Source organism: Trachypithecus francoisi, unplaced genomic scaffold (assembly GCF_009764315.1).
Source record: "Trachypithecus francoisi isolate TF-2019V2 unplaced genomic scaffold, Tfra_2.0 Lachesis_group15, whole genome shotgun sequence".
NCBI lineage: Eukaryota > Metazoa > Chordata > Mammalia > Primates > Cercopithecidae > Trachypithecus > Trachypithecus francoisi.
In genome coordinates, this window is record NW_022681460.1 from 52,921,520 (window position 1) to 52,942,985 (window position 21,466).

Genomic DNA, 21,466 nt, shown 5'->3' on the forward strand with positions numbered 1-21,466 from the left:
TGATCCTTCCCCCTCAGGGCTTTAGGCCCTGGTTCACCCAGGCCTCTGCTAAGCTCCTGCACTTTCTTGCCAGAGGTGTCTTAAAGGGAAAAACCTCCCTTTTGTCGCTCCTGTCCCTTCTTTCTTTCTTCCCCCTCCTCATTCCCCTCTTCCTCCACCTTCTCATTCACTCATCCAGCCCTCTGGCAGCTGAACATTTAAGAGCTTTTTATGAGCACATTTGTTGTCCTCTGAGTAGAAAGAGGAGTAAGAAGTGGTTTGTACCCTAGAGGAGCTCACCATGGGAGAGAAGATGCCTGAAGACAAGTGACAATGCTTCTGTGATGGGGTTATAGAGGCAGGAACAGGATGCTTTGGTAACTGGAAGAGGAAGCGACTGATCAGCCTCAGAAAGGACTTCATAGAGAAGTTATCTTGAACTGGGTTTTGAAAAATGAGCAGGAGGCCAGGCGCAGTGGCTCATGCCTGTGATCCCAGCACTTTGGGAGGCCAAGGTGGGCAGATCACTTGAGGTCAGGAGTTCAGGACCAGCCTGGCCAACATGCAAAAGCGTGTCTCTACTAAAAATACAAAAATTAGCGGGGTGTGGTGGTGCTTGCCTGTAATCCCAGCTACTCGGGAGGCTGAGGCAGGAGAATCGCTTGAACCCGGGAGGCGGAGGTTGCAGTGAGCCGAGATTGAGACTCTGTCTCAAAAAAGAAAAAAGAAAAGAAAAATGAGTAGGAGATGGCCAGGGGGAGAAGGGGTGGCAGAGTGTAATTGAGGACACTCTGGACGGAGGAAGCCGCCTATTCAAAGGCATGGCGTCATGAAGGGATGAAGACCTCGTGTAGTGCAGTCTGAAGGATGGCCAGGGTGGTGCGGAGGCAAAGGAGATGAGTTTGGAGGGATGAACTGCACTTCAGAGACTGAGGAACCGTTAGGCTACGGGTGCTACTGGCTGGGCTGGAAGTCACCGGAGGCCTTTGAACAGGGAAGGCGTGGCTTTCAGATGCCCCCTCTGGCAGCAGTGAGCAGCTGTGGGGGCGAACTGTGGAAGGAGCCCATCCAGGGGGCTGTAGAGTTTGGGTAAGAGATAAAGTAAGCTTAAACTGAACCAGTGACGCTGGTGATGCAGAGAAGGGGTGAACATGTGACCAGTAAGGTGGGGAAAGGGGTAGGGCCTGGGAGGGAGTTTAGGAGCCTAGAAAGGGGCTGCTGTCAGAAATGAGATAGGCTAGAGAACAAATACACAGAGGCCGGTCCCCTTCCAGAGAGTTCATTTTTCTTTCATCCATTATTTTTCACTCCTCTGCTTTGAAACAAATCTTAAAATCTGTCCACCTCAGAGATATTGTCTGCTTAGCCCATAGTGTTCTGATATCCCAGTCTTTCCTTTGTAGATGTTATCCCCTTCATTCATTCCATTAATAAATGCCTATTGAGTGCCCACCATGTACCAGGCACTGGACTTGGAGCTGGATGCACAGTGGTGAAAAGGATGAACAAGGTTTATGCCCTTACTGAAGCTTCTAGTCCGGAGGAGTAGACAGACAGTAAAACATAATATTAAATAACCTAGCATTAAGTAGAGTTTATGGTGGCATATATGGTATGAGATGAAGCTTGATGGTTTGAGAAGGACCAGATCTATTGATCCTTGTAGACCATGGTCAGGGAACTGAATATTATCCTGGGAGCTATGGACAAAAAGCCAGTATGGCTTGGAGTAACAGAAAGCAGAAAGGCTCCTAGGATTCTGGGATGTCTCTGCTTGAGCAACTAGGTTGATGGTGTCATCTATTGAGCTATTGCTGTGTATTTTTCAAATGCATGGTGTATGTTTCATGCGCATTATTTCTACCAGCACCACAAATGACAAATTTGGAAATATGTGAGGTATTGTATCGACTCAACTGTGTGTATCACGTGCAGGTAGGGATTTCAATCAGATGGCATATAAATGTGGACTTTCTCTCCTGACTTGGGTTATTTATGAAAGTTATGTATGTGGGGCAGAAGAACCTTGCACTGTCTAAACTTTTGCTAATGAGGTGAGAATAAGGCCTGAGAAGGAGAAAAAATTGAGATTGAAACAAGAAAATAAAAGCTCCTAAGGAAACTATGGTCCATTCTGCTGGCAGTGTCCCTTGCCAGAGGTTAGATGTGGGGAGCGTGAGGATGACTATGGACTGGGATGCCCCATCTTTGATGCCTTGGGGCCAGGGAAAAGGAACTATTGGTGTGCAGTGACTGGAATGGGTATTTCATGGTTTCCTATGGTGTCCGTCTGCCTGGGAGTCACACAGGCATCTGTACTCTTTGGTCTCCATGGAAGAGAGTTTTGAGGCATCCTCTGAATTAATGTAAACCAGTAGTGCTCCAGTGCCTAGGCTGTCTCAGGAGAAGAGGTAGAAAGGGGGTCAGATGATGAGACTTTTCCATTTTATGACAGCAATGGAATTCCTAGAATGGTTCATTAGTCTTCACAAAAGATCGATTCCTGGCTGGGCGCAGTGGCTCACCCCTGTGATCCCAGAGGTTTGGGAGGCTGAGGTGGTTGGATCACTTGAGGCCAGAAGTTCGAGACCAGCCTGGCCAACATGGTGAAACCTTATCTCTACTAAAAATACAAAAATTAGCCAGGCGTGGTGGCATGCGCCTGTAATTTCAGCTACTTGGGAGGCTGAGGCAGGAGAATTGCTTGAATAGGGAGGCAGAGGTTGCAGTGAGCCAAGATCCTGTCACTGCACTCCAGCCTGGATGACAAAGGAAGACTCTGTCTCCAAAAAAAAAAAAAAGAAAAAGAAAAAGAAAAAGTCAGTTCCTTAGCTTAGAAGACTACATTGTTACATTGTGCAAATCTGTGGAATTAAGTGGAATACTCAAGTAGTTTGTTTTACCTCCAGTGTTTGGGATATCTGAAACTTTCAGGGAAGAATTTACAGAATCATTGTATAATTGAATTGATTGCAAAAGACTTGTACACATTTATTTGAAGCATTTTTTTTTTAACATTTTCTGTGTTTTCAGGGTAGTCAGTTATATTTTAATGTATCTTTTTGTTGCTGTTGTTATAAGGAAAAACTAATCACGTCATCTTAAGAATTGTTTTTAGAAGTTTATACACTATGGCTATAATGATGCTTTATGTTTACATGATGCTTTACAGTATTAGATAAGTAATAAAAACAGTGCTACATGGTTCCATTTGCTACACACAACCCCCCCACCCCCAGAGGTGAGCAGTGCTTGTCACCTGCTTTTCACAGATGAGGAAATGGGGAAGTGGAGGAAGGAGTGGCTGCCCCTAGGCACTTCACTAGGAAGAGATATGGGACTTGAATCCCTGTCATTTGACTCTAAAGTGATGGCAGCAATGCCATTCACACATCTCATCTCATTGAATCCTTACAACTACTAGGCAAGTATCATCACCTCTACTTTACTGAATGAGAAAAACGACTCTGGGAGGTTAAGTAACTAACCCAGGCTGATGGGTGGTGGGGCTGAACTGGCTCTTAACCAGTAGCTTGCCTGCAGTGTCCCACAAGGAAGGAGCACACTGCATATTAAAATTATTACATAACAACATTCATTTTATGATTTACTGAACTCTTCTTGACTCTTTGGCAAAGGTAAAGTAGATGCTTTCTTGAATTTTTTTTTTTTTTTTTTAACAAAATAAGACAAATTTGTGAGATCTTAATACTTGCCTCTTGGGAGAGAATGAGAGTAAAGATCTTAAATATTCCTTGGCCACATCATTATCTGATGCTATTTATAAAAGCATAGAACAATCAGACAAGAATACCTATAAAATTAAAAAAAAAAAAAGAAAGAAAAACAACAAAAAGTTTCTAATCTGCAGAACTGACGTGGCTATCACAGGGCCAGCTGAAGATCTTAGGACTGTTAAACCTAGATGATGATTTGTTTAACCTTGGGTTTGGGGTATACCAATTGCTTACAAAGATTAATATTTCATTCTTTACTTTTCAACCAAATTAGGCTTTCTTTGTTTTCATTTGTTGCTACTTGTGCTGGTGGGAGAGGCATAGCGGGAGCTTCACTTAGCTACTGATATAAGGAAATTTATGAGATGAATTGTACTCTGCTGCTTCTTGTGGTTATATTTTTTCAGTTTAAAAAAAAAAATGGCACAAGCATGCTTTTATCCTAGGTGACTGCTACGTTGAGAAACTTGGTTGATTCACCATTAGTAAGAACTAAGTTCCTAAGCATCAGTGCCCTTCCCCAGCTCTGCACGGCGATGGAACAGTACATGGGTGACAAGGACGTCTGTACCAATATTGCCAGAATATTCAGGTAGGTAGACTAAGACGTGAAGTAGCCTTACAAAAATGCCAATGCTTAGACTTTGGGTTATCTTTAATATTTGCTTGTGTGACTGGCAAGAAATCCTTTTTCTTCTTTTTACTTCACCTGCCAGAAAGGGTAAATCTAGTGGTCCCAGTTAAAAATGAACAATTCAAACAAATGACTCCATTGTCTATATGATTCTATTGTGATTCTAAACTCATTGGTTGTTAAGTCGTTTTAGTTCTTTGGTGAGTGGTGAGCTCCGTGTGTGTGTTTAATCTTCCTCTCGGTTTATTTGAAATTAAAAAAACTGTATACAAAACACAGCAAACGTTCCAGTTTGCTAGGAAATAAACAAGAGTTTTAACTCAAAGAAGGGGATCAATGCTTAGAAAGTCTGATCTGACTTTGTAATAGAAGGTTATTCTATTTCAGCTATTTGAACTTTGGCTCAGGCTTTCACTGGTCATGTCTACACTTACTTTATTTCTTCCAGAAATAATGATCATTTGAATCCAGGTTGCCTCAAGCAAGATGTTGTCAAATTTCAGAGCTGTCTTTATGCATTTCTGTTTCCTCCTGTGCTGCTCTTTGTCAGTGTTTTTACATAATGATTCTTCTCGGGAGCCTGGGGCTTTTCTTGAACTATAACGTTGTAGTTGTAAAGAAAAGCAAACTTCCCTGAAGACTGAATTGGTACTTGACCCCCGGACCCCTGTATGAGGATGTGAGTCCAAATCTGATTTTTTTTAAACGAATGTCAACTTGAAGTGTAGATTAAATGGTACACAGGTTTGTTATGTGGGTAAATTGTATGACGTGGAGGATTGGGGTCTCAACAATCATGTTACCTGGGCAGTAAGCATAGTACCCAACAGGTGGTACTTCAGCCCCAGCCCCCTCCTTCCCTCCAGATCTGATCTTTTTCTACTGCACTTCCCTGAGCTTTGTTCTGGATTCCCTGCCTGGCCTTCAAATCTCTCACTTTTTTTCTCCCTTAAGATCCAAACGCTTGGTCAGGCACAGTGGCTCATACCTGTAATCCCAGAACTTTGGGAGGCCAAGGTGGGGGATCACTTGAGTCCAATAATCTGGGACCAGCCTGGGCAACATGGCGAAACCCCATCTCTAGCGCCCTCCCCAACCCCTGCCAAAAAATTAGCCAGGCATGATGGTGTGTGACTGTAGTCCCAGCCACTTGAGAGGCTGAGGTGGGAAGATTGCTTGAGTCTGGAAGGTGGATGTTGCAGTAAGCCAAGATAGTGCCACTTGCACTCCAGCCTGGCCAACAGAGCAAGACCCTATCTAAAAAAAAAAAAAAAGAAAAAGAAAAAGACAAAAGAAAAAAGAACCCAAACTCTTCTTGTTCTTTTCCCTTCCTTATGAACTTATTATTTTGTATTGATATCTCTTTAAAAATATTTACTTATTTATTTATATATTTTAGCTGTCTCCTACAGGAAGGATATCCAAGAATCTTGATGAACATTAAGACTAGGAGTTTGTCTATAGATGCTCTTGGATTTTCTATGCAAATTATCTGCATATAAATTTTTTTTCAATTACTGTAACTCTGTCCCCATCCTCATCTCTTCTTTAGTGCATCGTTTAGGAGTTCAGTACAACATTGTGAGTGTTGGGCCTGTTGTCTTTCTTCTGACTTTAAAGGAAATATTTTCATGGTTTTACTAGTTGAAAATAATATTTGTTGTAGGTTTTCGTAACTACCTTTAGAAGATTAATGATTTTTTTCTTATTAATGGGTATTAAGTTTTGTCAAATGCTTGCCCTGAATCTTCTTTTCTTTTAACTTTTGTTTTAGGTTCAGGGGTACATGTGAAGGTTTGTTACATAGGTAAACTCATGTCACAGGGGTTTGTGGTACAGATGATTTCATCACCCAGGAATTAAACCCAGTATCCAATAGTTAAAAGAGTTATCTTTTCTGCTCCACTCCCTCCTCGCACCCTCCACTCTCAAGTAAACCCCAACATCTGTTGTTTTCTTCTTTGTGTTCATAAGTTCTCATCATTTAGCTCCCACTTATAAGTGAGAACATGTGGTATTTGCTTTTCTTTTCCTGCGCTAGTTTGCTGAGCTAATAGCCTCCAGGTCCATCCATGTTCACGCACAAGACATGATCTCATTCTTTTTTATAGCTGTATAGTATTCCATGGTGTATAGGTACCACGTTTTCTTTATCCAATCTGTCAATGATGGGCATTTAGGTTGATTTCATGTCTTCGCTATTGTGAATAGTGCTGCAATGAACATTAGTGTGTATGTATCTTTATGGTAGAATGATTTATTTTCCTCTGGGTGTATACCCAGTAATAGGATTGCTGGGTTAAATGGTAGTTCTGCTTTTAGCTCATTGAGGAATCACCGTACTGCTCTACACAATGATTGAACTAATTTATACTCCTACCAACAGTGTATGAGTGTTCTCTTTTTTCTGCAACCTTACCAGCAACTGTTATTTTTTGACTTTTTAATAATAACCATTCTGACTGGTATGAGATGGTATCTCATTGTCGTTTTGATTTGTATTGCTCTAATGATCTGTGATACTGAACTTTTTTTCATATGCTTTTTGGCCACATGTGTGTCTTCTTTTGAAAAGTGTTTGTTCATGTCCTTTGCCCACTTTTTTTTTTTTTTTGGAGACAGAGTTTCGTTCTTGTTGCCCAGGCTGGAGTGCAATGGGGTGCTCTCGGCTCACTGTAACCTCTGCCTCCCAGGTTCAAGTGATTCTCCTGCCTCAGCCTCCCAAGTAGCTGGGATTACAGGCGTGCACCACCACACCCAGCTGATTTTTTGTATTTTTAGTAGAGACAGGTTTTCTCCATGTTGCTCAGGCTGGTCTCGAACACCTGACCTGAGGTGATCCACCCACCTCAGCCTCTCAAAGTACTGGGATTACGGGCATGAGCCACTGCACCCGGCCCTTTGCCCACTTTTTGGTGGGGTTGTTTCTCTTGTAAATTTGTTTAAGTTCTTTATATGTCCTGGATATTAAACCTTTGACAGATGCATAGTTTGCAAATATTTTCTCCAATTCTGTAGGTTGATAGTTTCTTTTGCTGTGAAGAAGCTCTTAAATTTAATTAGATGCCATTTGTCAATTTTTGCTTTTGTTGCATTTGCTTTTAGTGTCTTTGTCATGAAATCTTTGCTCGTTCCTATGTCCAGGATAGTATTGCCTAGGTTATCTTCCAGGGTCTTTATAGTTTTGGGTTTTACATTTAGTCCTTTTTTTTTTTTTTGGAGACAGAGTCTAGCTCAGTCGCCCAGGCTGGAGTGCAGTGGCGCGATCTCGACTCACTGCAAGCTCCGCCTCCCGGGTTCACGCCATTCTCCTGCCTCAGCCTCCCGAGTAGCTGGGACTACAGGCGCCTGCCACTACACCTAGCTAATTTTCTTGTATTTTTAGTAGAGACAGGGTTTCACGTGTTTGCCAGGATGGTCTCGATCTCCTGACCTCGTGATCCGCCCATCTCAGCCTCCCAAAGTGTTGGGATTACAGGCGTGAGCCACCACGCCTGGCTACATTTAGTCTTTGATCCATCCTGAGTTGATTTTTGTATATAGTGAAAGGAAGGGATCTGGCTTCAGTCTTCTGCATATGACTAGCCTGTTACTCCATGATTATTTATTAAATAGGGAGTCTTTACTCCATTGCTTGTTTTTGTCAGCTTTGTTGAAGATCATGTGGTTGTAGGTGTGCAGCCTTATTTTTGGGCTCTCTGTTCTGTTCCCTTGGTCCATGTGCCTGTTTTTGTACCAGTACCATGCTGTTTTGGTTACCATAGCCCTGTAGTACAGTTTGAATTAGGCAATGTGATGCCTCTAGCTTTGTTCTTTTTCCATAGGATTCCTTGGGTTTTTGGGCTCTTTTTCAGTTCCATGTAAATTTTAAAATAGTTTTTTTTTTTTTTTTCTAGTTCTGTGAAGAGTGTCATTGGTAGTTTGATAGGAACAGCATTGAATCTGTAAATTGCTTTGGGCAGTATGGCCATTTTAATGGTATGAATTCTTCCTATCCATAAGCATGGGATGTTTCCCCATTTGTTTTTGTCTTCTCTGATTTCTTTGAGTAGTGTTTTGTAATTCTCATTGTCATGATCTTTCACCTCCCTGGTTAGCTGTGTTCTCAGGTATCTTATTCTTTTTGTGGCCGTTGTGAATGGAATGGCCTTTCTGATTCGGCTGTCTGCTTGGCTGTTGTTGATGTATAGGAATGCTAGTGATTTTTGTACATTGATTTTGTATCCTGAAACTGCCGAAGTTGTTTATCAGCTGAAGGAGGTTTTGGGCTGAGACGATGGGATTTTCTAGAAGTCGAATCATCTGTAAGTGTTGGGTCTGTTGTCTTTCTTCTGACGCTAAAGGAAATAGTTTCATGGTTACACCAGCTGAAAATAATGTTTGTTGTAGGTTTTCTTAAGTACCCTTCTGCAAACAGAGATAGTTTAACTTCCTCCCTTTCTGTGTGGATGCCCTTTGTTTCTTTCTCTTGACTGATTGCTCTGGCTCGGACTTCCAGTACTGCATTGCATAGGAGTGGTGAGAGAGGGCATCCTTGTCTTGTGCTGTTTTTCATGGGGCATGCTTCCAGCTTTTGCCCATTTAGTATGATATTGTCTGTGGGTTTGTCATAGATGGCACTTACTGTTTTGAGGTCTGTTCCTTCAATACCTAGTTTTTTGTTTTGTTTTGATTTGTTTTTTTGAAACGGAGTCTCGCTTTGTCATCCAGGCTGGAGTGCAGTGGCGTGATCTTGGCTCACTACAACCTCTGCCTCCCAGGTTCAAGCGATTCTCCTGCCTCAGCCTCCAGAGTAGCTGGGATGACAGGCATGTGCCACCACACCCAGCTAATTTTTGTATTTTTAGTAGAGATGGAGTTTCACCATGCTGTCCAGGCTGGTCTCAAACTCCTGACCTCAGGTGATCCACCTGCCTCAGCCTCCCAAAGTGCTGGATTACAGGCGTGAGCCACCTCACCCAGCATCAGTACCTAGTTTATTGAGAGTTTTTAACATGAAGGAGTGTTGAATTTTACTGAAAGCCTTTTCTGTGTCTATTGAGATAATCATGTGGTTTTTGTCTTTAGTTGTGTGTGATAAATCACATTTACCTGAATTGCTTTTGATTATGGATTTTCTTTTTTAAATCTGTTAATATAGTAAATTACATTAATGAAGTTTCTCAAGTTAAGCCATTATATGTTGCTGGGTTTGGTTAACTAATATTTTGTTTAGGATTTGTCATTGGTGGTCATGAGTTACACTGACCTATATTTTTCCTTTCTCATATTGTCCTTGTCTGGGTTTAGTGTTAAGTTTATACCAGCTCATAAAATGGGTTGGGAGGTAATCCAATTTTTTTCTCTTTCCTAGAAGAATCTGTAAAAAGCTGATCTGCTTCTTGAAAAGTTTTAAAAACTTGCCCAAAATGCTATTTTTATCCAGGGTATATATGTGTGTATGTGTGTGTGAATATTGTTGACTACTGATTCAATTTCTTCCTACGTGGTTATATGTTTCTTATTTCTACTTGATTCAGTTTCAGAAGGTTAAGTTTTTGTAGGAATTTGATAAATTTCTCTAAGTTTTCAAACAATATAAAAGTTGCTCCAACTATTCTCTTACTATTATTCTAATCTCTGTTGTATCTCTAATTATGTCCCCTTTTATTTATTTTACCTATATAACAGATAGTTGTATAGCACTTACAACATGCTAGGCAATATTCAGAATATTTTCCTAATATGAATTCATTTCATCCTTATAACAACTTTTTAAGATATGTGTTATTATTGTCATTATCTTTTTACGTATGAGGAAATTGAGGCATAGAGAAGTTTAGTTATTTTCCTGCGGTCACACAACTAGTATGTCATAGAGCTGCAGTTCAAACCGTAGTCTGGCTCTAGAATTCATACTTTGAACCACTATGTTACCCTGCCTCTTCATTGTTAATATTGACTTTCTTTCCTAATTTTGATTGTTCGTGCTGTTTCTCTTTTCTCTTAGTCTTGCAAAATCTTTCCTATTTTATTAGCTTTTACCAAGAACAAATATATTTATTGACCCACTGTATTGTAGGTTTGCTTCATGTCTTATTTCTTCTGCTCTTATCCTTATGAATCATTTTCTTCTACTCTTTGAATATATCATATTTTTCTTCTAATTATTTTAGTAAAAAACATAATTCCTTTCTTTTCAGCCTCCTTAAACCTATAAAATTTCCTTTAAATACTAATTAGAGGAATTTAGTATTTACAAGTTTTTGTGTGTGTGTGTGTGTGTGTTTTCTTGGTTTTTTTTGAGATGGAGCCTCGCTCTGTCGCCCGGGCTGGAGTGCAGTGGCCGGATCTCAGCTCACTGCAAGCTCCGCCTCCCGGGTTTATGCCATTCTCCTGCCTCAGCCTCCCGAGTAGCTGGGACTACAGGCGCCCACCACCTCACCCGGCTAGTTTTTTGTATTTTTTAGTAGAGACAGGGTTTCACCGTGTTAGCCAGGATGGTCTCGAGCTCCTGACCTCGTGACCCGCCCATCTCGGCCTCCCAAAGTGCTGGGATTACAGGCTTGAGCCACCGCGCCGAGCCTTTTTTGTTTTGTTTTGTTTTGTTTTTTGAGACAAGGTCTCACTCTGTTGCCCAGGCTGGAGTGCACTGTTGTGATCTCAGCTCACTGCAACTTTCGCCTCCCAGGTTCAAGTGTTTCTCCTGCCTCAACCTCTGCAGTAGCTGGGACTACTCCAGAGGCAGCTGGGACTACTCCGGTGGCATGCGCCACCATGCTCAGCTAATTTTTGTATGTTTTAGTAGAGACGTGGTTTCACCATGTTGGCCAGGCTGGTCTTGAACTCCTGGCCTCAAGTGATCCTCCTGTCTCGGCCTCCCAAAGTGCTGGGATTACAGACATGAGCCACTGTGCCTGGCCCATCTTATGAGTTTTGATTTGTAATATTTTTATTACTTGTATTTAAGTATTTCTTTTGTAATTTTCATGCTTCTTTGACCTATAAATTAGGTGTTCTTACATTTCCAAAAAAAAATTTTTTTTAAATTTATTTTTTAAATGGTGCGTAATTTAATTGCACTTTGACCAGAGAATGTGGTCTTTGAGATACCAGTTCTTTGAAAATTTACTGAGGCTTATTTATGGCCTCGTATGTGGTCAAGTTTTTAACATATTAATGATGTTTTACCTATTGATTCTTCAGTTAGGAAGAAATATATGAACATCTCCTGATTTGTTGTGGGTTTGTCAATATTGCCGTATGGGTTTGTTTGCTTGCTTGCTTACTTGCTTTAGAAATTCTGAAGCTGTTTTCAAGGCTTCCTGTCTTAAGGTCGGTCTATTTTGCCTAATATTAATATAGCACTACCAATCTACTGTATTAAAGCAGTTTTGTTTGTTTGTTTTGAATGTATAGGTTGGTTGGTTGGTTTGTTTGTTTGTTTTGAGGCAGAGTCTCTCCCCATTGCCCAGTCTGGAGTGCAGTGGTGCAATCTCAGCTCACTATAACCTCTGCCTCCTGGGTTCAAGCAGTTCTCCTGCCTCCGCCTCCAGAGTAGCTGGGATTACAGGCACATGCCACCACACCCAGCTAATTTTTGTATTTTTGTAGAGATGGGGTTTTACTATGTTGGCTAGGCTGGTCGCAAGCTCCTGACCTCAAGTAACCCACCTGCCTCAGCCTTCCAAAGTGCTGGGATTGCAGGCATGAGGCACCGTGCCTGGCCTACTAAAGTAGTTTTGCATTTGCTTCTGATGTGGTGCCAGGAGACTCACTGGTATCCAACCAGATTTCATATAAATTTCATGTAAGTTTGTGTTTTCTGAACTACATGGATAGTGTAAATTCACACCACATACATATAAGTTACCTTTTAAATTTCTCTGGATCCATCTCTCTAGAGTTTATAGCAGATAGCAAGCCTCCTTGCAGCTTCCCTGAACTGATATGTAGAGTATTTTTAGACTCCTTTTCTTGAACTGGGCAATGTTTTGAAGGTCTGCATTTAAAGTGATACTATGTGTACTTGAATTTTACAGAAAAACAAAGTTTACCTTTATTTTCCCATTTGGCATTTCTGCAGCAAACTTACTTCTTACCGTGACTGCTGTGCAGCCTTGGCCAGCTATTCCAGATGTTATGCCTTATTTCTGAATCTAATTAACAAATACCAGAAGAAGCAGGTCAGTTCTTCATTCATTTAATTCTTCAATGAGTCTTTACACTAATGTATTTGTGTAAGCCCATGTTGAATGTCTTTATGTTTTGAATGTATAGGTTTCTATAAGAAACTTCCAATAAATGTACTGCCCCAGGTGGCAGTAAGTTATGTATAGGAGTTGAAGGAGTAGTTTGAGTCAGAAATGGAATGTTGATGTTCTAGGAAGTTTCCCGATTTGGGAAGGAAGGTAGTAGATTGTAACAATATTTTTCCTCCCACTGATCTGTAGACAACCTACATGGGAGTCACTTTGGGGTGGGGGTAGGGGTATAACCCCACCCCAAGGGTTATTTCCGTCATGGTTATTTCTTCCAGGTTTCATCCCAGGCTACTGAGTCAGATGGGTAGGGTAGGACCTATCTGGCCATCTGCATTTTAACAAGAACCACAGGGACTTCTGATGCAAATTAAGGTTTGCAGTTCCCCTGCACTGGATATTCCCTGAAGATTCTTCTAGCCCTTAAGTTCTCTAATTCTTTGACCCCATTGTTTTATTTAAAAGGTAACATTTCTAGGTAAAGTGCTTAAATGAAATAATTTAGTTTTAATGAATCAAGGCAAAAATGTATATAGTTGTTTAAAAAAGAAAGAACTCACAAATGATTTCTCATTAATCAAATCATAATACTTCATACAGATATTAATTTTTTTTTTTTTTTGAGACGGAATCTCGCTCTGTTGCCCAGGCTGGAGTGCAGTGGCACGATCTCGGCTCACTGCAAGCTCTGCCTCCCAGGTTCACGTCATTCTCCCGCCTCAGCCTCCCAAGTAGCTGGGACTACAGGCGCCCGCCACATGAGGTTTCACCGTGTTAGTCAGGATGGTCTCAATCTCCTGACCTCATGATCCGCCTGCCTCGGCCTCCCAAAGTGCTGGGTTTACAGGTGTGAGCCACCACACCCGGCCACAAACATTAATTTTTATTATAAGTTTTTAAGTATTTGTTAAAGCAAAGTCGACTTTTATTCACTTTCATAAATTATTAAAGTGACATCAACTTAGTGAGATATTTTGTCCATTTATACAATAAGTATTCATTTTAAATGTGGTACATTTTCAACATCCTATAGTAAGTTTTACCAGTTTATGGACCAAATAATTTATGTATATACTAACAATATTTTAATCTAAAGCTTTGTGTTTGTTTTATTAACCATATTAAGACCACCTCAAAACATAATCTCTGTTTGTTACTGACTAGCATTGAACTTATTTTTACCCAGCCCAAGACTTCTGCTGAGAATTGTTAAATTTGTCAGGTTTTACCCCAGCTTTAGCCTCCCAAGTAGGGATTACAGGCATGTGACGCCACACCTGGCTAATTTTTTTTTTTTTTTTGATAGAGACAGAGTTTTGACATGTGCTGGGATTACAGGTGTGAGCCACTGTGCCCAGCCCAGAAGAATTCTTTTTCATGTTATACTCAAAAGAGATCTATTTATATATTTTGTTTTATAATTTAATGTTATGAATTTTAATTATAACTTTATTTTCCCATCACTTTTTTTTTTTTTTTTGCTTTGGTGCTTTGATCTTGGGTGGTGTAGATGTCTTTAATTAGAGAAGATTTATTTGCCTTGCCACTAGAATTTTCAAATATGGACAAAAGAAAATACTTCCGTTTAACAGTTTGATTTCGAGTTATGTTATAATCTATAATTTTTTTAAGGAAGAAAATTCATTAATTGAGTACTCACAAATAGTGCTATTGTTTTCTAGCGTTACTAGTAGATACTGTTTGTTTCTCTGATTGGAGCTTAGATGATGGCCATATGGAATGAACCAACAAAAATCCTGGTATCTCACCAATATGAGAGACTAGAGATATCAGTATGGCTAAGAGTATGCTTTTTCTAGTTTGAGTAACTAAATGTCCTAAAGTTTTTTTGTTTTTTGTTTTTGTTTTTTAAAATAAAGATGGGAGTCTCACTATGTTGCCCAGGCTGGCCTGGAACTCTTGGGCTCAAGCAATCCTACCACTTCAGCCTCCCAAAGTGCTGGGATTACAGATATGAGCCACTGCACCCAGCCTAAATGTCCTAAAGTTTAAGTTGGTATAGAATTTTACTATACTTTTTACTAAACTACTTTTCACATTAGACCAATGGTTATCTGAAAAGCAAAACTCATGTTTAAGAAACCACATTTTTCTCTATTGATGTTAATTACCATTTTATGTTCCTATTGATGTGGTTTGGATCTGTGTCCCAGCCTAAATCTCATGTTGAATTGTAATCCCCTGTATTGGAGGTGGGGCCTGGTGGGAGGTGATTAGATCATGCAGGCGGAGTTCTCACGGATGGATTAGCACCATCCCCCTGGTGCTGTTCTCGTGATAGTGAGTGAGTGAGTTTTCATGAGATCTGCTTGTTTAAAAGTGTGTAGCACCTCCCCCTGTTCTGTCTCTTCCTCCTGCTCCGGCCATGTAAGATGTGCCTGCTTCCCTTTCACTTTCCACCATGATTGAAAGTTTCCTGATGCCTCCCCAGAAGCTGAGCAGATGCCAGCAGCATGCTTCCTGTACAGCCTACGGAACCATGAGCCAATTAAATCTCTTTTCTTGATAAATTATCTAATCTGAAGTATTTATTTGGAGCAATGCGAGAACAGACTAAAACACCTATTAAAATTATTTTAGTTTCCAAAGAGGAATAGAGAGCACCTTGTAAACCATGTACAGTAACATGTTTATTCAGGACCATCAAAGAAATGCATATTATCACTTTAATCACTAAACTTAAATCATTGTGGCAAAAATCATATTCAAGTATATTACATGTTTCTCTTCCTTCTTAGAAGATATTAAAACTAACTTAACCTCTTGATAGCAGAGGTCATTATTGTAAGCATTAATTACTGCACTAGAGGCTATTTGTCCCACATGGGAAACCTGTGTCTGTTGATGAGGTTCTTTAAATGTCTGCATCTTCTTTGTAGATTTTCTCTCTCTTCTTTTTCTATTGGTTGCTACCTCTGCCTTTAGTAATCTTTACTTGCTTTTTTGCAATTATTTGTTTGCAATTAGCAGGAGAACCTCATAACCAAGCTTATTAAAATTAGCCTGTAGTCCCAGCTACTCAGGAGGCTGACACAGGAGAATCGCTTGAACCCGGGAGGTGGAGGCTGCAGTGAGACAAGATCGTGCCACTGCACTCCAGCCTGGGCGACAGAGGGAGACTGTATCTCAAAAAAAAAAAAAAAAAAAAAAAAAAGGTAACACGGAAGCGGCATCATTGTTGGGGGTGACACCTGAGGTTCATTGCCTCATTCCAAGGAAATCAAGGACATGGACACACGTGGAGTGAGGTTAATTGCAGAGGTTTAATAGGCAAAAGAAAGAGAGAGGAGAATAGCCCTCTCTCCTGTGCACGAGAGGCACCCGAGTGGGACTTCTGGCCTGTGCACAGGGTTTTATAGACAGGCTCGAGGAGGCCATGTCTGATCTACACGAGGCCCAAAGATTGATTGGACCAGGTGTGACGTTTACATAGTACGCAGAGAAGCTGGCCACCCAACCCTAGTCTTCTTATTATACAAATGGGATTTTTGCTTGGCTGGCACCATGTTACCTGCTCTTTACTGCACATGTGGCTGGCAAAGAGAAGGGAAGGTGGAGCTGCCATAGTGGACATGCCTAGTCCCAGGTACCCTTTTTCCTATTGGCACAGCTGGCAACATTCACCCGTGCAAGCTTCTAGCCTGCCTTTCTATATCTGCAGCTTGATTTTACAGGCTGCTCTTTGTTAGAAAAGAAATTATTTGGGGGCTGCTTTTCATTAAAAGGAAAACCTTACTGAGGCCCTCCTTACCCTCACTATTTACCTAAATAATTTCTTTTTTAACTCCAGTATCAACACATAAGCCAGGCGTGGTGGTGTGAGTCTCTAGTGAAAGCAGTTGTCCAGCTTGGGCAACAAGATGAAATCCTATCTCAGAGAGAGAGAGAGAGAGGAGAGAGAGAGAGAGAGAGAGACAGACTGGCAACATAGACCCCATCTCTATAAACAAAAAATTAGCTGTGCGTGGTGGCACATGCCTGTAGTCCCAGCTACTTGGAAGGCTAAGGTGGGAGGATTGCTTGAGCCCAGGCTGCAATGAGTCATTGATCACTGGCTAGCTAGCTAGCTAGACAGATAGATATTGTAGACTAAAAACCCTACAATAAAATTGAATATGAACAGACTTAATGAGAAGAGCCTAAGGGGCTCTGATGAAACTTCTCTGTGACTTCTCCTCTTCAAAGTCAATTTCATATTTCAAGTTGTAAATCTCTTGTCTGCTCCTCTGTGAGGCCTCCCAAGCAAGACCAGTCAATTTCTCCCTCATCAGTGCAACATTTTTAAGACTTTAACACAGCTAGTATCCCAGCTAGTACACTCAGAGCTAAGAACCCAAGCAGTATGTGTATGGCCTTAACCACTTCACTATTATTAAGAAAAACTATACAAATCTTAGAGATAAGGTGTGGAATAGGTGGAGGCATGTCCTGACAAAGGCATGCCAGGGCATTGTTTAATGGCCCAATCAGGGATTAATTCTCTAGGCCAACATACTGGTGTTTGGACTTGCTGTTTACTATTTGGTTAGATCCCAGACACAATAAAGTTATATATTAATTCATAGCTTTCAGTCTGGTAGACAGGATCACCTCAAAAGTTACGGTTTTATTACTTTGTAGGCATTTGTCAGGTTTGTATATAACCTAGAAATCTTGAGTGCTTGTAAATTCCTAGTTCTTCAATTGTGCTTGGAACAAACTTTACTGTGGTATTGGCCTCCTCATTAATGAGTTAAATACTCTTTAAGTGTGTTCATTTTATGAGCCTATGAGAGTCATGTTTTTAATTTTTAAAAAATTATACTTTGACTCAATACTTTTACTTATAATAACGATTGAAATGTTGTAGTTTTGACTCATTACTTTGATTTTTTTCTAGCAAGAAAAATACATAACTTATATTTTCCTCAAAACCAAAATATTTTAGAAGAGCAAGGAAAGAGTTTAGGCTACAAGGAAGTAGCTAGCTGTGTGTCCCAACTACTTCCTAAAATCATTAACCAGAAGTTCCTGTTAGTCTTCAAAAACACTTCTTTAGTGGTTCTCCAAATAGTTATTATTATGTAGCGGCCCTACCCACTACTGCGAGTTCCTCAACGACACAGACTTTGTCCTGATAGACCGAGATGATGCTTGGCAAAGTAAGCTCATAAGTGCTGAAAGAAAGAATTTTGAGTATGTGAAATGCTTTGCCACCTGTAAGGTGTTAAAAAAATATTTTTTTCTACTACTCAAGTGCTTCCTCCTTAAATATGTACTTTCTTCTTCCTAGTTTGGAGGAGGATATAATAAGAACTTTTTCCCACAATTTTCACATGGGTGGGCTGCCATAAACAGCAAAACAGAATTCCTTCAGAACAGCATGGCATCTTAGTGTCATGTTTCCCGTGGCCCAGGTGGCTGGTCAAATACGATTTGTTTTTCCTCTTAAAGTTCTGATGTGAGTGTATTGATCTGCAGTGGTTAGACACTTTGCCGTACCTGGGATTTACTTGAATGTTGAGGCTTAGAACTGATCATGGAAACGTGAACCGGCCTTCCAGCAACTTAATTCAACAGAATTATTACTTCCTATAATTATTTTTTTTTTCAGCTCTAGGAAACATCCCTGCAAGACTAACTTGGGTTGTAGAGAAATACTTTGGAAGCTTTGTAGTCTCTTAATATACATAGCCATTGCCAAATGATTAGACAATCAGAGTCAGTAGACCTTCCCTGTTTTTGTTCTGGGAGGTTAATATTGCTTCTGTCTTGAAAGCCTGAGGACTACATTTAGAATCAGCATAGGTTTCATTTTTCTAAGATGCACTTTTAAATCAAATCATGTTTGTGGCTAATCGCGTTTTCAAAAAACGTAGAAACAGAAATCTAAAAAGAACAAGAAAGAAAAGGAAAAAAACCCTTTATAGTGATAAATGAAATGTCACCTACACACGCCTCTTGAACTGATCTTATCAGCGGATGGGGAGCTTCACAGGAAGCTGCCGGTCGCTGCTGCCGTCCACCAAGGGGGAAATCCTGTTTTGAACCAGGTAGCACCAGGGCTGGTTGCTGTTGGAAGAAAGTAGAGTATTTCCTCTCCATCTGCTGTTTTCCATCAAAGGGGAAAAAAATTAGAATTACATGAGAAGATACCAAAAGTCACAAAATTTTCCATTATTTTTACATTCTTTTTCTCTTGTCAAGGTAAAGTCTGATTTCAACATATGAGAAGTCTGAATATACTTTACATATTCAAGTATATAAAGTCTAAATCAAGTCCATCGACAGGAGGGGTTGTGGAGTGGTTTCACTTTTATTTTCTACACATCTATGCTGTGAGGATTGTTGAGGAACAAGGATTTATATTTACAAGTATTCCTATTATTTTTTAAAAAGCATTATTACAAAGACAAATAATGGATATTCAAGTGGTGAGAGTTCTGATTTTTTCTTGATTTAAATCAGAGTGGCTCCCCAATTTGGCTTATCGTCAGATTCACCTGGGGAGCTTTAAAAATACAGGTGCTCAGCTGGGCACAGGTGGCTCAGGTTGGCCTGTAATCCCAGTGCTTTGGGAGGCTGCGGCAGGTGGATTGTCTGAACTCAGGAGTTCGAGACCAGCCTGGGCAACATGGTAAACCTCTGTCTCTACAAGAACAATAAAAAAAAAAACCCTGCAAAAATTAGCTGGGTTTGGTGGCCCATGCCTGTAATCCCAGCTACCTGGGAGGATGAGGCAGGAGAATCACTTGAGCCTGAGAGATGGAGGTTGCAGTGAGCTGAAGTCGAGTCACTGCACTGCAGCCTAGTTACACCGTGAAACCCTTTCTCCCAAAAACAAAACACGACAAAACAAGAAGAACCCTTAAGCCTATTTTCCACTTAAAATTTGGGTTTAATTAAAAATTTTGTTTTAATTTAAAAATAGAAATACAGGTGCTCAGGCCCCACCCAGAGAGATTCTGATTCATGTCTGGGATGGGGCCCAATAACTTACTTTTAAGAGACTTCTCAAGTGGCTCAAATGAGCAGCAGGTTTTGAGACCTATGGTATAACTTACTAAGGTGGTTCTTTAAAACCATTTTCTCCAGTATTGACAGCAGAGGGGTTCCCATAAAACCTCAAAAGATTTTAAAGTGATTAATCAAATCAGCCACACAGGGTCAGTCTTTCTCCACAGGAGCACAGCTGACAGTGGCTCTTCCTGACAAAGTAGGAACCAAGTTGACAAGACCCACCAGGTGCTGATATAGGCTTCCCAGTAAGTGGTAAGAACCACTGGCCCTTTGCCTTTTGCACAGGCAGCTGAGGAATGATTTCTTAGCTGGAGAACACAGGATGGTACATTAGTCTTTTCCACAAATGTTCGCTGCCAGACTTGTGTCAAAATAAGTCCTGGGACCAAACCTAGTTTGAAGGTGCCCATCACACTGACGAGGCTTTAAGCACTGGCCAGAGTGGCTCCCCCAGGAGAGAGGAGCACAGGCTCTACTCCTCAGGACCCTTAGAGCCGCCTGTCCAAGGGAGGGTGCCTTCAGTTCAGTTGGCTAGACAAGCTGCAAGTTGTTGGTTCATTTGTTAGGTTAAACAAGCTCCAAATTTCATCTTTAAAATAATTACTATTCCTGCAGATGTCCTGTTTTGAGACAGTGCAGTGTATACCCATATCTAAATGTTGTAGTTTGCAACATTAAATTGAGAGTGATGAGTTCACTTAGAATATGGTCCGCTTTACACTGCCTCTGTTTGCACAATGGCCCTCAGTGAAGTGGGCCTCCTTTTCCATCTGTATGTGATGGTTGTGTGCATGGCCTGGGTTTCTGGCTCACCAACAGTCTCAACGAAAAGGCATCTACTCCTCCCAGCTCCTATAAATGACTTCCGCAGGGAGAGCAAGGGAAACTTCTTCTTATCTATGTAGTTAATTTGTCCAACATCCGTGATGCAACTAGTAACTCCAGTTCCCACACACACACAAACTGAGATGAAACAGCCTCTCTGTCGGCTTGAGGCTGTATGAAAGCTAAACTTTAGAGTTAGGTAAAATATCTATTAAAAACACTGGCCAAAATTCAATTAAATGACAAATCTCATTTAAGAAATGTGCACATATTGTCTGCTTTATGGTGTAAACTGCATTTGGTACAAAACAAATGTGCAAACAGATGGGCTTAATAACGAAGGAGGGAGTGGGGTTGCTATCAGCCTTTGGGAGGCAGAGCCTGCCTCAGGAGGTGCCTCTGACGTCAGTGTTGCTACATTTAGCATCTCAGGAAAATACTTTTGGGTTTGTTTTTTGGAAGAACATGAAGGGATTTTCCCCATTTCTTCTGTAAATATCTGCTGGGCAAGAAATCTGGTAAAATGCCTCAAATAAGACTTTCAAAAGACTGGCAATATTTTTCAAAGGTCTTGATCAAAAGAACAATCTTTGTCTACATTCCTATCACATGTATCCATTGACCCACTGTCTATTTAACTCTCTCCATGTGTAGATATGGTTAATTTGTTTCTTTTACCACAGAGCTTCCAGATGCAGCAGGACTGTTGTCACAGTCTTTGCAAACCCTGGGAACTGCCAGACTCATTCTTGGTTGTGCTGCTCTTAAAGTCCCACCTCTCATTCTGTTTAGACTGCTATAGGCATAAGCTGCTGTCTTCAGCCATGTATGCATGCACAGTGAACACTGATTTGGAATGCTTAGCCACCGTGGTGTCAGAAATGAGAGCTGGAATGTCTGAACAGTGTGGGCTGAAAGCAAAACCAACTGCCATTTTTCTAGCTGTTCATCTTGAATGTAACCACAGCCTTTCAGCATTCCAGAGAGAAGGTGCCTTCTCTTTCCCTCCATCCTCTTTGGGCCATCGAGGA

General features: G+C 40.8%; 1 protein-coding gene across 9 annotated transcripts in view; it reads left to right on the forward strand.

Moving 5' to 3' along the window:
• The window catches only part of ARMC2 (armadillo repeat containing 2), a 126,533-nt gene that overhangs the window by 76,863 nt on the left and 28,204 nt on the right, over window positions 1-21,466 (forward strand). For all 9 annotated transcript variants that reach the window (XM_033234791.1, XM_033234794.1, XM_033234797.1 and 6 more), the window contains 2 exons: window positions 4,163-4,308; window positions 12,416-12,515. In XM_033234791.1, the coding sequence (XP_033090682.1) occupies window positions 4,163-4,308; window positions 12,416-12,515 (246 nt within the window). The remainder of the gene's footprint in view (window positions 1-4,162; window positions 4,309-12,415; window positions 12,516-21,466) is intronic.